This window comes from Xyrauchen texanus, chromosome 36 (assembly GCF_025860055.1).
Source record: "Xyrauchen texanus isolate HMW12.3.18 chromosome 36, RBS_HiC_50CHRs, whole genome shotgun sequence".
Lineage (NCBI taxonomy): Eukaryota > Metazoa > Chordata > Actinopteri > Cypriniformes > Catostomidae > Xyrauchen > Xyrauchen texanus.
Genome location: NC_068311.1, coordinates 3773886 through 3792487, shown reverse-complemented (window position 1 = coordinate 3792487; position 18602 = coordinate 3773886). Strand labels below are relative to the sequence as shown.

The 18602-nt window shown below is 39.0% G+C and overlaps 1 protein-coding gene across 1 annotated transcript in view; it reads right to left on the bottom strand.

The window, feature by feature from the left end:
- Window positions 1-18602, bottom strand: part of LOC127629588 (metabotropic glutamate receptor 5-like) — a 79065-nt gene that overhangs the window by 41973 nt on the left and 18490 nt on the right. Inside the window, 1 exon segment of the mRNA XM_052106695.1 lies at window positions 5765-6014. Within this exon segment, the coding sequence (XP_051962655.1) occupies window positions 5765-6014 (250 nt within the window).

Genomic DNA, 18602 nt, shown 5'->3' with positions numbered 1-18602 from the left:
TCTCTGGCCTTAGATCAATAGTCAAACAGAGATTATACACACTTCAAAACACACTGTTCATTTTTAAGTTGGTCTTTAAAAACCCCATGAAACTGCTTGACGATTGCTTTCTTCTTTCCTTCATTGACATCATTCCTATTGAATCTGAAAGCTTGTGAGGGACATATAGAAGGGCTTGTCCCATTCTTAAATAGCCAAAAGGCTTTAGGGGTCATTCACACTGAATGCAGTTTTGTGTCCACCTGCACTGGTCTATGTAAACATACGCTAGTCTGACATATTTAACCACAAACTTCAATCCCTAAAAATTAAATCCTAAATTGAAAAGCCACCAAACTTCAATATTCATTTCATTGGATCTTAAAGTAGATGAGATTGTATTAAAAATGAAAAGTAATTTGGTAAAAATCGTCCAATTATGCATTTGTTTTTACTGCCTAATTTGAACAAACATGTTTGTAGCATAAACAAATCTCTAATGCCTGCTCTGCCTCTCATTCGTTTTCATCCAGATCTTCCTTCTCTTTTCCTTCACTCTCTCTCTCTCTGTTAAATATTCCTCTCACACTCTCAGCCCTGCCGAGAGGAAGAGGAGTATGACGAAGAGCTGACAGCTCCTCCGCATGTAACACAGACCACCGCACAAACATCCCATTATGCCTGAGAGAGAGAGCCAGACAGGAAACGCATCATAAACACTGTTAGCACCTTTAACGATTATGAAATTAGCTCTAATTCCTTGCAGTTTCCTCTTAAAAGGAGACTGTCTACTTATGTCTGACCTGAGAGCTGATCACATGCATATTGAACAATGGCAAAAGCCTTCTTAAAACGGCAAGCTCAAATTTGGCTGTCTGGCTTTACACAAGCAGGTTGCATAGGTTTATATCAGTCAGATGAGGAAGTTCTACTCTTCTGAATTCCTAAATAATGTTTTCAGACAAACATTTGAAAAGTTTATGGCCACAGATCTTTGAAAGATGTGGACCTCAGTCAGCGTAAACGAAAATAAGACTGTGAGGGATAGAAGTACGGTCCTGTCAATAGGTTGAATATACACGTTCTTCAAAAGAGAAACAAACACACCAGCAAATGAGAGAATATGTGACTCGGAATATGCTCACTGGGCTTTATAAATATGTTATGAGTTTGGATTTGGGTGATGATGCAGTGAGATGAAGATTATGTAAATACACACATGCACACAGTAAAAGGGATAGTTCACGTTCAGTCATAATTTACTCACTCTCATGTCGTTTTAAACCTGTATGCTGATATTTTTTTCAGTGAAACACAAAGGAAGAACTGTTACATAAATATTTTCCAAACATTTCCCATTCCATACAGTGACCATGACTGTGAAACTCCAAAAAGGGCCATAAAAGTGGATCATATGACCCATGTGATATATGTCAAGCACATGGGTCCTGGTTACTGACTGTTTTCACTGTAAGGAAAAGAACATTGTGAACATTCTGCAAAATACCTCCTTTTGTGTTCCACAGAAGAAAGAACGTCATTTGGGTTTGGAACAACATTACGGTGAGTGAATGATTACAGAAATAATTTTGAATGAAGTATTCATTTTATAATACAGAGGGGTTTTCAGCGGGTCGTTCCGTTCACTTCACTGTGTCACAAACTGCTGTGCTCCTTTGCGGTTAACAGCCGGCCACTTGTTCAGTTTCCACTCCAGACAGAAAGAAGCCCTTCATCTGACCTGAGACTTAAACAGTAAACACGGTAATAACGGTATGTGAGAGGTTCTTACTGCAGCCATCAGAGACACTTGAAGTCAGTGAGGGGAGACATATTGTGTGTGTGTGTGTGTGTGTGTGTGTGTATGTGTGTCTTCTGTAGCCAATGCATAGAACCCCAAGATTGTGAAACAAAATTTTACCTGCAATGATAATGATAATCTTGATGAAGATGATGTAATGACCATGATGATGATGCAGTGATGATGATGATGATGATGATGATGAAATGATGACATTGATGACGATGTAATGATGATGATGATTTAATGATGATGTAATGATGATGATGACAATGCAATGATGATGATGATTTAATGATGATGTAATGATGATGATGACAATGCAATGATGATGATGACAATGCAATGATGATGATGATTTAATGATGATGATGACAATGCAATGATGATGATGATGTAATGACGTTGATGTAATGATGATGATGGCACTTCCAAATGGCATTTTTGCAGCCTAGAAGGGCACTTTGGGAAGGTGACGCCAAATAGACAAAGTACATTTTTCACAAAGGGCACTTTTCACAAGACATTTAGTGAAGGCTTCATTCAAATTGTTATACCATGCTCCCTTCAGAGTGCCCACATCAAGAGCTTTGTCCTTCATAGTGAGTAGGCCCGATGATGCAATACAATGATAATGATGATGATGTAATGACAATGATGTGATGATGCATTGATGATGATGTAATGATGATGATGTAATGATGATGCATTGATGATGATGATGTACTCTAATTATTATGATGATGATGATGCAATGATGATAATGCAATGATGATGATGTACTGTAATTATGATCATGATGTAATGATGATTATTTAATGATGATGTGTTGATGATAATGATACAATGATAATGATATGATGATGCATTGATGATGATGTACTGATGATGATGTAATGATGATGCATTAATGATGATGATGATGCAATGATGACGATGGTGATGTAATGATGATGATGATGCAATGATGATGATGTACTGTAATTATGATGATGATGATGCAATGATGATGATGTACTGTAATTATGATGATGATGTACTGTAATTATGATAATGATGTAATCACAATGATGATGATGATGCATTGATGATGATGTAATGATGATGCATTAATGATGATGATGATGCAATGATGATGATGGTGATGTAATGATGATGATGATGCAATGATGATGATGTACTGTAATTATGATGATGATGATATAATGATGTTGATGATACAATGATGATGATGTACTGTAATTATGATGATGATGATGCAATGATGATGATGTACTGTAATTATGATGATGATGATGCAATGATGATGATGTACTGTAATTATGATGATGATGATGCAATGATGATGATGTACTGTAATTATGATGATGATGATGTACTGTAATTATGATAATGATGTAATCACAATGATGATGATGATGCAATGATGATGATGTACTGTAATTATGATGATGATGATGTACTGTAATTATGATAATGATGTAATCACAATGATGATGATGATGCAATGATGATGATGTACTGTAATTATGATGATGATGATGCAATGATGATGATGTACTGTAATTATGATGATGATGATGCAATGATGATGATGTACTGTAATTATGATGATGATGATGTACTGTAATTATGATAATGATGTAATCACAATGATGATGATGATGCATTGATGATGATGTAATGATGATGCATTAATGATGATGATGATGCAATGATGACGATGGTGATGTAATGATGATGATGATGCAATGATGATGATGTACTGTAATTATGATGATGATGATATAATGATGATGATGATACAATGATGATGATGATGCAATGATGATGATGTACTGATGATGATGTAATGATGATGCATTAATGATGATGATGATGCAATGATGACGATGGTGATGTAATGATGATGCAATGATGATGATGTACTGTAATTATGATGATGATGATATATTGATGATGATGATGCAATGATGATGTACTGTAATTATGATGATGATGATGCAATGATGATGATGGTGATATAATGATGATGATGATACAATGATGATGATGTACTGTAATTATGATAATGATGTAATGACAATGATTTGATGATGCATTGATGATGATGTACTGATGATGATGATGTAATGATGATGCATTGATGATGATGATGATTTACTGATGATGATGATACAATGATGATGATGTACTGTAACTATGATGATGATGTAATGATGATTATGCAATGATGATGTGTTTATGATAATGATACAATGATAATGATGATGACGTAATGACAATGATGTGATGATGCATTGATGATGATGTACTGATGATGATGATACAATTATAATGATGTACTGTAACTATGATGATGATGTAATGATGATTATGCAATGATGATGTGTTTATGATAATGATACAATGATAATGATGATGATGTAATGACAATGATTTGATGATGCATTGATGATGATGTACTGATGATGATGTAATGATGATGCAATGATGACGATGGTGATGTAATGATGATGATGATGATACAATGATGATGATGTACTGTAACTATGATGATGATGTAATGATGATGTGTTTATGATAATGATACAATGATAATGATGATGATGTAATGACAATGATGTGATGATGCATTGATGATGACACAATGATAACGATAATGATGTAATAATGATGATGATGATGATGATGATGAAATGATGATGGCGATGATGAAATGACCATGATGATGATGCAATGATAACAATGTTGATGAAGATGATGTATTGGTGATGACGATGTAATGATGATGATGCAATGATGATGATGATATAAAGATGCAGTGTTGGTGATGATGATGATGATGATGATGATGATGATAATAATGCCATGATGATGTTGACAGTGATGATGTAATGATGATGATGATGATGATGTAATGAAGCTGTTAATGATGATGATGATGAAATGACCATGATGATGATGCAATGATAACAATGTTGATGAAGATGATGTATTGGTGATGACGATGTAATGATGATGATGCAATGATGATGATGATATAAAGATGCAGTGTTGGTGATGATGATGATGATAATAATGCCATGATGATGTTGACAGTGATGATGTAATGATGATGATGATGATGATGTAATGAAGCTGTTAATGATGATGATGATGAAACCATGTTGTTTTTCATCTGGACTGAGCAGCCAATGCTGAAAAATCAATAACACAGGGATGCTCAGATACACACACATTTGTGTCATCATTTTGATTCTAGAGTTTATTCATATGTAAGAGAATTTCTTAAAAGAAAAGTAAAAAAAAAATGTAAATTATATATTTTTTGGTGAACTATTCCTTTTAAAAGGACATATGGAGTCTGGTGTTTTATGTTCACCTACTCTAACATTATATCACACTCAAAACTCCCTCCTCTGTACATCCAGACCATTGAAACTAAACTGCAAAAAGTGAAAAACAAATTTTTTATAAAATAATTGTGACATCGGGGAAAAAAGTTCATTAACATGTGACCACCCACATTTACATATCAACATCTGTTCAGTATTCAGCAACTCACACTCTGATAAACAACAATGCAGACTATGTTGACATATAGAGGTTAGCCAATCATTTTATATTTACTGTACAAATAAAAGTCTTAAAAGTACAGTAGCAAAATCAGCCTGCTTAATTCAGAGGGACAGAGAGGGTGGAAAATGGTCATCAAAAAACTCTATTTTGGTGCCATAAGAAATCTTACAGTGACAAATGAAACTAAGGTGTGGAGCGAATCAAATCTTGAGAAAATCTGTACATGAGTTTTTTGAAATCACTGAACATAAGTTAATGTGTGCATTTGTGTATATTCCAAATAATCTACTACAGTACGATCACTCTAATTGCTCTAATAACTTTCAGTCAAAGCACAGCGAGTAAAATCACAGATTTTTGCTTAATGTTTTTCTTTAATAAATGTTTCATTCATCCACTAACCTGCCGACCAATAGGAACTCTCCAACGAGGTTCTTTCGTCTCATGGCCATGAGGATGTTTCGTACAGTCATGCCCTCACAGAAACATGCCACCACGCGAGCTTTGGGCAGATATTTGCGTAGTTTCACAAGCAGACGGTCAAAGTTTTGCTCGCCGGCATTACTCCAGATTTTATCCGAGTGAGCGATACAAATCCCTTCCTTTGCTGCCATCTCTTTAAATGCCTCCATCCCACTCTCCCCATAGTTACCTGGGAAAGGTCAGAGAGAAAAGAGAGTTATGGAAAGCTTGGGAAAGATAAACAAGAGAAATCAGAAATCAGTCAAGGTGTTGTATGAAATATATCTATCTATCTCTGCCTGTCTGTCTGTCTATTTATCTATGTCTGTCTGTCTGTCTGTCAAGAGGTGTTAATCTGCACTCAAATCTGCACATGAATTAAGCCGTAAAAGTGTTTAGCTGTTTGTGATCTGAGGTTCTTCAGAAAAGGTTTCATCAGGTTCTGATGTGGTGGCCCTGGTTGTCGTGGCGACGTGTAAAGTCTTGTAATTAGTCTCACAGTGAGAGTAGCAGACACGAACAGATGGCACGCACACATACACACTCAAACTGTTTACACAAACACTGTTATAGTTTCCTTTCTTAAAGAGGGCTCCAGCTTTCACCTCTAATCAAATGGAGAACATTTCAAAGCATGACACAACTCACAACCAAACATCGTTGGTGAATTCTACATGACATTTATGCACCCTTGATGGACACGGTGGAAAGAAGACCCTTTTAATATTGTTCCTAACACAAATGAGCATCTGAATCCTTTCACGAAAGGCCCTTCTGCTAGACTGTTAGCGATGAGTACATACAACGGGCACTTAAGCTTCCATTTGCTTTCTATTTAATCTCATTGCTGACTAGAAGAAATAATTGAAATAATAAAGAGATCTCATTTGATATTTGTATTTTCTATGAATGTAGATGGCTAGACACCTGCACTTAGGTTGAAATGTTTAGAACCTCAAATACAGGAGCTGCCCTGAAGATTTACTGCAGGAAAACATCACATAGAGAGTGGGTTATAATAGCAGCCAGTGTGTGAATTTTGAGGCAGGTAACAATTTTGTTACCTGTGTTACTGTGGACATGGGTGTGTTGTTGCTGTGATTGTGTGTGTTTCTGTACTCTCTCTGTAATTACCGCAGACACACTGGAGCTGAACAGAGATGCTATCAGAACTGTCTGAAGTATATGTCTCTCTCTCACACTCTCTCTCTCTCTCTCTCTCTCTCACACTCTCTCTCTCTCTCTCTCACTCTCTCTCTCTTACACACACACTCACTCTCTCACACACTCACTCTCTCTCTCTCTCTCTCTCTCTCGCTCTCTCACACACACTCTCACTCTCTCTCTCACACACTCTCTCTCTCTCTCTCGCTCTCTCACACACACTCTCACTCTCTCTCTCTCTCACACACTCTCACTTTCTCTCTCTCACACACACTCTCTCTCTCTCTCTCTCTCACACTCTCTCTCTTTCACTCTCTCTATCTCTCTCACTCACACACACACTCACTCTCTCACACACTCTCTCTCTCTCTCTCACACACACTCCCACTCTCTCTCTCACACACTCTCTCTCTCTCTCTCACACACACTCACTCTCTCTCTCGCTCTCTCTCACACACTCTCTCTCTCTCTCTCTCTCTCACACACACACTCTCACTTTCTCACACACACTCTCTCTCTCTCTCTTTCGCTCTCTCTCTCTTACACACACTCTCACTTTCTCTCACACACACACTCTCTCTCTCTCTCTGTCTCTCTCTCTGTCTCTCTCTCTGGTTGAGGTTCAGCAGCCTGGGTTTAATTGAAGGAATGTGGAAATGTGTTTCATTCCTCCGCATTAGAAGAAAACAATCACCCATTAATGAACGTTGTGTCATCATTTACTCACTCTCATTTAATTCCAAACCTATATTACAGTCTTTCCTCTTTATTATTTTTTAAATATTCAGTTTCCATTAAATAAAAAATATGTGTACCCACTGAAATCATATAGTGACCGAACAAAAGGATGTTTTTAACCATAGAAAAAGTAGTTTCCTACCATTTTAATGTGCTACATTATATATGGCTGTTTCTTCAACTTCTAGAAAGTCAAGTCTTGTTAAAACATTTTTCATGCTCTCACTAATTTAATTAAATAAATGTCCAAACCCTTTGGCTTGCTAAGTCTAATATTATACCATAAATAATCACAATTAAATAATATTTGAAAACCTTTTGCAGAATTTGGAAAAATTGCAGCTTGATTGGAAATAACGTTATGTATATGTTTTGTTTCATATTTCATCTCAAGTATGCTCTTCACTGACACATTTGTCCACTTAGTTAACAAGTACACTAACTTCTGAAAAAGCTTTATGAGAGGCAAAATGTTCCATGTGTGGGGGTTGGTCTCCGCCAGGGCTGCGCTTTGTAACCAATCCTGTTTGTGATATTCATGGACAGGATATCGAGGCGTAGTCGGGTTGGGGAAGGTGTGCGGTTCGGTGGGCTGGGGATCCCATCGCTGTTTTTTGCAGATTTACATTTTACATTTACATTTATGCATTTGGCAGACGCTTTTATCCAAAGCGACTTACAGAGCCCTTATTACAGTAACAATCCCCCTGGAGCAATCCAATGGAGGAGTTAAGTGCCTTGCTCAAGGACACAATGGTGGTGGCTGTGGGGATCGAACCAGCGTCCTTCTGATTACCAGATTACCAGTTATGAGCTTAGACCACTACACCACCACCACTCCAGATGATGAAGTCTTCATGTCATCATCGGTCCGTGACCTTCAGCTCTCAATGGATCACCTGGCAGTTGAGTGTGAAGCAACTGGGATGAGGATTACCACCTCTAAATCTGAGGCCATTGTTCTCAGCAGGAAACCGATGGAGTGTGTACTCCAGGTACGGAAGGAGGTATTGCCCCAAGTGAAGGAGTTCAAGTACCTCGGGGTCTTGTTCACGAGTGAGGGGACAATGGAGCGGGAGGTTAGCCTGAGAATCGGGGCAGTGGGGGCGGTATTGCACTCGTTCTATCGCACCATTGTCACGAAAAGAGAGCTGAGCCGGAAGGCAAAGCTCTCGATCTACCAGTCAATTTTTGATCCTACCCTCACCTATGGTCACGAAGGCTGGGTCATGAAAAAGAACTAGGTCACGAGTACAAGTGGCCAAAATGGGCTTCCTCAGAAGGGTGGCGGGCTTCTCCCTTAGAGGTAGGGTGAGGAGCTCAGTCATCCGTGAGGAGCTCGGAGTAGAGCCGCTGCTCCTTTGCTTCGAAAGGAGCCAGTTGAAGTGGTTTGGGCATCTGGTAAGGATACCCCCTGGCCGCCTCTCTAGGGAGGTGTTTCAGGCATGTCCAGCTGGGAGGAGGCCTCGGAGAAGACCCAGGATTAGGTGGAGAGATTACATCTCCACACTGGCCTGGGAACGCCTCGGGGTCCCCCAGTCAGAGCTGGTTAATGTGGCTCGGGATAGGGAAGTTTGGGGCACCCTGCTGGAGCTGCTGCCCCCGCGACCCGACTTCGGATAAGAGGTTGAAGATGGACGGATAGATGGATGGATTTTTCACACAATAAATATTGAAATGGTTTATGTTTATTTAACTATTTATTTAGATGATCAAAGATTTAATCATGTAATCATTTGTATGTTTATAATGGATTTACATACATTAATATTGAAAGTCTTGGTCTGGGACAAGGTTAAAAAACAGTTTCAAATCTATTGAAAAAAGGCACTTGAAAAGTAGCAAATAAATGACGAAGGCCTGATAAATTGAGACCTTTATATAAAAACAAGAAAAACATTTGAAATCTGTTTTAATAAAAATCAACCCTTGAAGAAACACCCATATAGGTCTCCTAAATACAAGATGATAGTTTTGTGTGAGGACCAGAATGGAGTCATTATTCACTGAAAATTATACATTCTGATGATAACGGGACATCCTGACTGGCTTCATTGAATAAGTTGAACATTCTGCATAACATCTCCTTTTGTGTTTCACAGAAGAACAGGTTTCGAAATGACTCATCATATGTTGAATGATGCTGAAATGTCTTAATACAATCTAGCACATCTGACTCAGTGACATTTCTTCATAACAGAACATTCTGTGACCGCTAAACTCCTCTGAAGCCGAAGTCTACGGTCTTCAATCCCATGTCACACTCATTTGCTTTCCTAACACACTGGTCTATCCGTGACGAGACTGAAACACAATTTTATAAAACAGATCAAGGTGCAAAAACATTGATAACCAGTGGACTATGTAAGTGAAGAATATGGCCCATTTAAAATCTAAACAGCGCTGTAGTGTTCGTGTATAAGAGACAGATGTGATTATCCGTGGAAGGTCTTTCTCAACCTATTACATTACTGTGAGGTATTGTTACTAAATCAAATGGAGTATCAATGGCATCAAATGATAAAATGTGATCTCATCTGAAATCCATCTCTTAAAATGCATTTTTATTTCTTTTGTCAGCTTTACGCTGCCTCTACCATTGTCATGATTTACCCGAATACTAAATCAAAATCGTGCACGAATGTGCCGTATGTGAGGAATCTAGTACGGATACCAACACAGAAGTGTGACCAGATGGCACATACATGTCTGACTCCACAGGACACACACACACAGGTACATATGCTCTCTCTCTCACACACACACACACACACACACACACACACACACACACACACACACGGACACATGGAGTAATGATAATAGAGTGATAGAGAATCTACCCTCTCTATAAACAGTGTGGATGAACGGACCCTTTCTGGGAAGTAAACTACCAAGGAGGTGGTTTTGCGTTCCCTCACTATTATTTTAAGTTCCTTCGCAATATCTTTATCCATCCATTATGAAAATTAACCTTGGTTTTACTACAGTAACCATATTTTAATCATGATATTCTTGGTTAAACCACAGTAATAATACAGGAAAACCAAAATTATGGGGAAAATTATAATAATTTGTGGTTACAATATTTAGTTTTTAAACCAATGTTTCTACAAAAACTAAAAATGCCCTTACAAAAATCAACCACGGTTTTACTATGACCAAAATCTTATATCACAATATGAATAATTTTATATCACTATATATGGTTCAGTGATTTGATGCTAACAATTTTTCCAGATCTTTTAAATGATTCAAAAGTACATAAAATTCACATTCACATGATCAATATTTATAAACACTTTAGTCCCTCAAATAAAAGTAATGTGGTGTAACCAACATATAGGTAGCAAATGTGTTGTTTTGTCACCCTCAAGACTAAGTGTGAAGATGCTTCAGCAAATAATCCAGCACTTTGAGAACAATGTTCCCAAAAGACAAATTGGAAGGATTTGGGGCATTTCACCCTCTACAGTGCACAATATAGTTAAACGATTCAAGGAATCTGGTCAAATCTCAATGCATAAAGGGCAAGACGAAAACCACTTCTGATTGTGCGTGATCTCTGATCTCTCAGACATCACTGTCTTAAAAAACATCATTCATCTGTAATGGCTATCATGAACATGGTCTTGGGATTACTTAAGGAAACCTTTGTTAGTCGTCACCATTCGCCGCTGCATCCAGAGATGCAAGTTAAGACTTTACACTGCAAAGGAGAAGCCGTACATCATCACTGTCCAGAAGCGCTGCCGACTTCTCGGGCTCGGTCTCATCTTAGAACTGTCCTTTTGGTCCACATTTCAAATAGCTTTTGAAAAACACAGCCATCGTGTTATCCAGGCCAAAGAGGAAAAGGACCATCCAGGCCGAATAAGCAGAGAGCGTTGGCACTAGATTGACCTGCCTGCAGTCCTGACCATCTCCAATTGAGAATGCGTGGTGCATTATTAAGCACACTATATAAGACCCTGTACAATTGTGCAGCAGAAGACCTGCATAATGCATGAATGGGGGAAAATTCCACTTTCTATACATAAAAAACGTATGGCTTCAATGCTTAAATGCTTAATAAGTGTTATAAGAAGAAATGGGGATGTTTCACAGTGGTAAAAACTTGACTGTCCCAACCTTTTTGGAGTATGTTGCAATCATCGGATTTGAAATTACTGTACATTTTCAAAACACAAGGAAATTCACATGGAAACACATCATATAATGTGTAGTTGTAGTGCTTTCAATATAGCAAAAGGTGCATATAATTTACAAATCACTCCATTTTGTTTTTAATGAGCACCCCCCCCCACAAATGCATCTTGTTAAACTGGACTGTTTTTCCTATATAGTTTTCTGGATAATATCAAAGCATGTAGAGGTAAAATTTGCATTTGAAAATTTGAAGAAGATTCTTCAAATATAAATTCAGCATCTTGGTTCAATAAAATGTACAGCCTGGTTCATGGACTGACAGGTCTTGGTGATTGGTCTGGATCTGGGTCTTGAGGGGTCTAGTCCTTGTCTGGGTCTGAAGCTGCGTACACACTGCCAGAGACTTTGTTGGTCACCAGTTGCTGGCGGTGAAGTTGCTAGTGGGCGTTCCCACTACTGGTTGCCTAGTAACTTTTATAAACTCGGATGTTATTCCATTGCTCTTGACAGCAAATCTCTTTTCTTGGCGCTAAAAACAAACATTTTGGTGGGAAAAGACTAAATATAAATGGAATCAGTAAAATGCTTTATATCAAAGATGAATGAGAAACAAGGCGTGCTCTTTGCCATAGCGGCTGTTTATCTGCGGACGAAAACGCAAACGCCGGTCTGTCTGGGTCCACAAAACCATTAAATCTCGGAGTCAGCACGGCAAGTACCACTGGCTGGATATACCATATCCATATCATAGAGCAGTGGAAAATTGCTAACAGCAAGAATTAGCCTTTCATCCATCTTTCCGTTACTGCAGGAGCTGAGAGAGAGAGAGAGAGAGAAGGATCACGTGAGCTCTCCCGTCTTCTCTCCTATTGGCTGTCGCGTCCATTAGTCACTCTTCATTTGAATAAAGTTGAACTTGTCTCAACTTTGTCGCGTCGCTGGACACGCCCACATCTAGTCGCCAATGGCGCGACAGCTCGTGTCGCCGGAAGTCGCTGTGCTCTCATTGAAAATGAATGGGATGGAGTCGCTGTCGCGCGATGTCGCTGGCAGTGTGTACGCAGTTTTAGGGGGTCTAGTCTTGACTCCTCTCGAATCTTGACACCTCTGTGTTAAACACAGATAAACTCAACGTGATTCACTCACATTAAGCATATTTTGTGCCTATGAAGTGCCGAATGCAAGATTAATGTCGTTGAATTTACTGAATTTTCATTGAACTTTTCAATGCATGTTAAACCATGTCTCTTCAATTCTTTCAGTCTCATTCGAAGCCCTGCTCGCCGATAGATACAAACACTGCGCACACGCAAAACTGATTCAGAAAATAAGCTCCCTCCCTGACCTCTAGGGGGCCGTGTAGAATTTTAAATCCCATCACAGCAGTGGTGACTAGTTTATTTAATTAATACCAGGGTAATATAACATAAAAAATGATGTTATCATTTTACATTAAATAATTAAAATACAAAACAATAATAAAACCGTTGCTAAATAAGGCAAAAAGGTGTCACCGCAGTTTGTGTAAAGGGAAAGAGAGAGTCGTTACGGCCACTGCAAAGTGTTGTGATGTCATTTCATTGGCGTTTCAAGAAACTGCCGCTGCATGACGCAACTCTTTCTGAGCATTTCTTATTTCTACCAACTAAAGTGGTCTGCCTTTGGGATATCATCTCCCTCTCTCTTTCTGTCTGTCTGCACGGTGTGTCAGTTTCAGGCCGCTGGCTGTTTCCATGTCTGACACTTTACACAGAGGCAGAATATGACAGGCACTTAAAGAAGAACTAGGAGCTGGTGAAAAAGGACATTTTAAAGGGCTAGTTCACACAAAAAAATGTAAATTCTGCCATCATTTACTAGGGTTAAGAAATGAGAAACTTCCATTTTGAAAAATAAACAAAAAACATCAGAACCGAAGGATTTTCATGACTTAACGGTCTCAAACGTGCAGATGCAACACCGTGCTAAAATATTCTGACAGTGTTCTCTACGCTACCATTCAGTGTAACTCCCAGTGGCGGACCGTGACAGAATTTTCCGAGAAGGCATATATAAATTAGTATTGAAAGATCAAACCAATAAAAGATTACAGAGGGTCTAAATATAAAATATTATGATTTGGTTTTTGTTTTGGTGGTGTAGTGGTCTAAAGCTCATAACTGGTAACTGGTAATCAGAAGGTTGCTGGTCCAATCCCCACAGCCACCACCATTGTGTCCTTGAGTAAGACACTTAACTCCAGGTTGCTCCGGGGGGATTGTCCCTGTAATAAGGCCTCTGTAAGTCGCTTTGGATAAAAGCATCTGCCAAATACATAAAATGTAAATGTAAATGTTTTGTTTGCTGGTAATTATGCTCCCGTATACATGCAGATGATGTCCTCTCCCTGATATCTTAAAATAGTCTTAATAACTACAGATAACTCTTTCCGCTCATCAACTCAACACAGAACAAATGACGCAGTAGCAGATACAGACTACAATCAATGCAAACATTTATAAATATTCGCTGAGCCGGTTATTGCCTTTTAAAGCCGCTTGTAATCAGCAAAGTTTAAACTCTTGTTTTAGCGCAGCACTTGATTGACAGGTGAGGGGTGGTGCTTCACTGCCGCCAGGACGCATACAGGACAGATTAGCGTTTACACATCAAATGCAATCTGGTCACATGTTTTTTTGACCACATTTGTATGTGGTTTCTGTGATCCAATCACAAAACGTTTTAGACCCTGTTTAGACCTGTATTTGGGGCGGATCGAATCACCCGAAACGCCTCTTAATACCAGGTGGAAATGGGGTCTTACGTTATGTTTCAAGTCTTCTGAAGACGTACGATAGATATGTGCAAGGAACAGAATGAAATGTATTCACTATAATCTAACCTTCCATCAAAGCTCTGAAATGGACAACAAAAATACTGCACTGACACCAAACGCCATTGGTTCTCATGGCACCTCATTTAATACTTTATAATAACTACAGCGGAGGAGAAGATTTTCAGTGGAATAAGGATTTCAGTTTTTATAGATTGACTTTAGCAGACGTTTAATATAGTGTAAGAGTCATATGGTTTCCTTTTATGGTGTTTTTTTTTGTCATTTTTGAGTTTGACAGACCGAGTCCTCACTCATGAAAAGGAATGGCCCAGATATTCTTTGATAAAATCCTTGTTTTCTGTTCCACAGAAGACAGTCATACAGGTTTGGAATGACATGAAGGTGAGTAAAAGATAATAGTTTTTCAGTTTTTGGTGAACTATCACTTTAATGAAGAATGCAGGATAAAATCAGGATACACCCACACACCTGTGCGCGCACACACACACACACACACACACACACACACACACAAACACACACACACATTATGTTCTCTACAGTTCTTCTCTTGAATTAAAGGCATGATTATTTAACAGCGGTGAAGAGCTTTTCTTTTATCAAAGCTGAAAAGTGACTGGCTTTCCACTTTGATTAATTTCCACCAAATTTCCATACAAAAGCCTGTTCATTCGGTCTGCTGGCAGAATGGCAGTTCAAAGACATAAAAGAGAGAAACAGCAGAGAGATTGAGAGAGAGAGAGAGTGGGCAGATCTCCAGACCACTCTGAATGGTATATAGCTCAGGTCAATGCTACCGCGGATGGCGGTATTTTCAATTAAAGCCAAGGGATTGAATAATATCCTAATAAACTTTACCGTTCTGCTGAATGAGTCACAACAAACTCACTTGTACCCAAACAGCAAGCATTCTGAAGCACTCACAAATAGAGCTGCACATAGTATTTTGATTTGGTGCTGCATTTAGACATTGCCTTGATGAAATCAAAGATGGAAGGCATTTCCTTTACATGTGTGGGAACTGAAAACAGAAGTGTGAGGGAATCTTTAAAAGGGAAAGTGCACTCAGGGGGTTCTGGGTATCTCAGCGAGTAAAGACGCTGACTACCACACGTGGAGTCGCTAGTTTGAATCCAGGGTGTGCTGAGGGACTCCAGCCAGGTCTCCTAAGCAACCAAATTGGCCCGGTTGCTAGGGAGGGTACAGTCACTCCTCATGGTCGCTATAATGTCTGGTCCGCGGTAGCCGCTCAACAAGCCAAGTGATAAGATGTAAGGATTGACGTCTCAGGCGCGGAGGCAACTGAGATTCGTCCTCCGCCACCCGGATTGAGGTGAGTCACTACACCACCACAAAGACTTAAAGCGCATTGGGAATTGGGCATGCCAAATTGGGGAGAAAAGGTGAGAAAATCCCCATAAAAGTGGTTAATATGACTCATGTGCTATATTCCAAGTCTTCAAAAGCCATTCGATAACTTTCTGTGAGGAACAGAACAAAATTTAGGTCACTATTCCCTGATAATCTTCTCTCCTTATCCTCTGCTCATTCCAATCTAATGCATCGCAAATGATAACGACATACGCGACAACCAATGCTGTTCAGCATCACTGATATCAAACTTGCTGTGATGTATATTCATGCAAAAGTTCACTTGTATGGCTTTAGAGGAATTGTAAATATAACATACAAATCATCTGGACTACTTTTATGCCACCTTTGTTCCAACACAGCACAGTCACGAGTGCATTGTTGCATGAATATTCTAGTGAATTCACCTCCTTGTTCTTCTCTTATTGTTTTTTTCTAGGTGATGTGTTCAGATGAGCTCAGAGCTTAGGCATCGATAGGCCAATTCTCTCTAAATGTTTGTTTTAAACGATTTTCTGTCCTATTAAGTGGCTGAATAACTCGCTGCCTCCCACAAAACTGCTGACGGCAATAGACAGGTGTGAAGACTCCATCGTATCCAATATAAAACCAAGAGTGTATTTAAATGCAGACGTGACATTTCAATCTATGCATTAAAGAACCCAAAATGTTCTGCTTTAAATTATTTTGTGGAAGAAACTTTACTTTTCTCTGGGGAAAACATCTGCAGAGAAAATAAAGACATTCTGATAGCAACACTATTGCTATGAACGAAAGTTGGATGGGTGATTCATACTTTATACTTTTTATACAGTAGGCGTTAATGCAAAATTCGTGTAACGCCACAAATGTTTTAAACGCCGTTAACGCGTAATATGATCCTTTGAATAACGTAGTTCACAAGAAGCGAGTCAATTCGTACAAATGATGCTAATGTCACATGCATTGACCGTTGGAAAAACAGATGTTGGGTGACATTATTCTGATACCTGCGCCAAGCATTTTATCAATGTAGCACAGCAGTAGATCATGCCCACAAAGCACAGATAGAGCTCGGGATATTTTAACATGATTGCAGTGGCAAGACAGCTGCCATTTGAACACCTGTCTTGCACTAGTTGCACGCTCAGTGGGCCACGATGCTGGTCTCGTCAATGCTTTGTCCGCAAATGGTTTGGTATCCCATTCTGCGCACAACTGAATAAAACAGGCTGCATGACTATGATAAATGATTACTGTTGAGTAACATTTGCATATACTGTAGGTGTGAGGGACTACAACATTTTACTAATTTTACCCAAATATAAACAAATTCCTCTCTCTCTTGCTTTTGCTTGCGTGTCATTGACTACTCCTCCATGTGCGAATAATGTAATCTATTTGGATTTTAATAAAGTTCATCAATAAAAAATTTGCTCACACACTTAGTAGCACTAAACCGGACACGGAGCCTCATGAATGGGCACGGAGTGGCTGTATCGCACATACACATCTATTTTCTGGCAAGCATAATAAGCACTTGTGGAGGCACGTTAGGTCCAAGTGATCTAATAAAAAAACGTTCAGAATAAATTTGACCTGGACTGAAATTGAGGGTGCTCTAACGTTGATTCGAGGGTGCTTATCACCCTCAAGCACCCCCTGTAGAACTGGGCCTGGAGCGGCGGTTCTGATTATCGGCTAACGGAAACCCTGCTGCTGTCTCCAAGGTTCTGTCACAGTGTCTCTATTTGATAGTGGACTAGCCAATGCAGAAGTTAGATACATTGCTGGAACCCTGCATGTAATCTACACGGTCATTAATGCATTTAATCCCACAGGTTATAATTGTGTCCGGGGTTGAAAAGGAGTTTTTGACACCATTGTGTCCTTGAGCAAGGCACTTAACTCCAGGTTGTTCCGGGGGGATTGTCCCTGTAAGTGCACTGTAAGTCGCTTTGGATAAAAGCGTCTGCCAAATGCATAAATGTAAATGTAAATGTAAATGTATTTTGCACAGAGTTGTCAATTGTAAATGACAGTGCAGTCTTTTTTTGCATGAGTGATGCCATTAGTCACATGACCAGAGCGATCGATCAACTCCAAAGATCAAGTTCAAAAGTCCTTGCTCCCCGTTCACAAGCACTCATGAGCGAGAGTGATGATGGCATGAAATGAGAAAGAAATGAGGCAGAATTTCTTTGTCATCATTCTTGTTTATTTTTTTTGCATCAGGTACAAACAAATCCTGCTTATGATTTAAAGCATAGTGCTGCGCTTAGCGCTTGTGCTCCTAAATCAGCTTTAAACTCATCTTTCAGAGTAGAATGTGTTTTTACTGTTCTGTTCCAGAAAACATTTGTAGCGACCTGCCACTTTTTAGCCTGAAAAGATCCCATTATGGAAATTACTCATGGCTTAAATTAGAGTTAGCTAGAGGAAGGATCAGTCTCAACCCCAGCGTGGTGCGTCAAGAAGTCATCGAATGGCAAGAGAGATCAGAATAGCTGTTTTTATGAATGCCACAGTGCATTAGTAGTG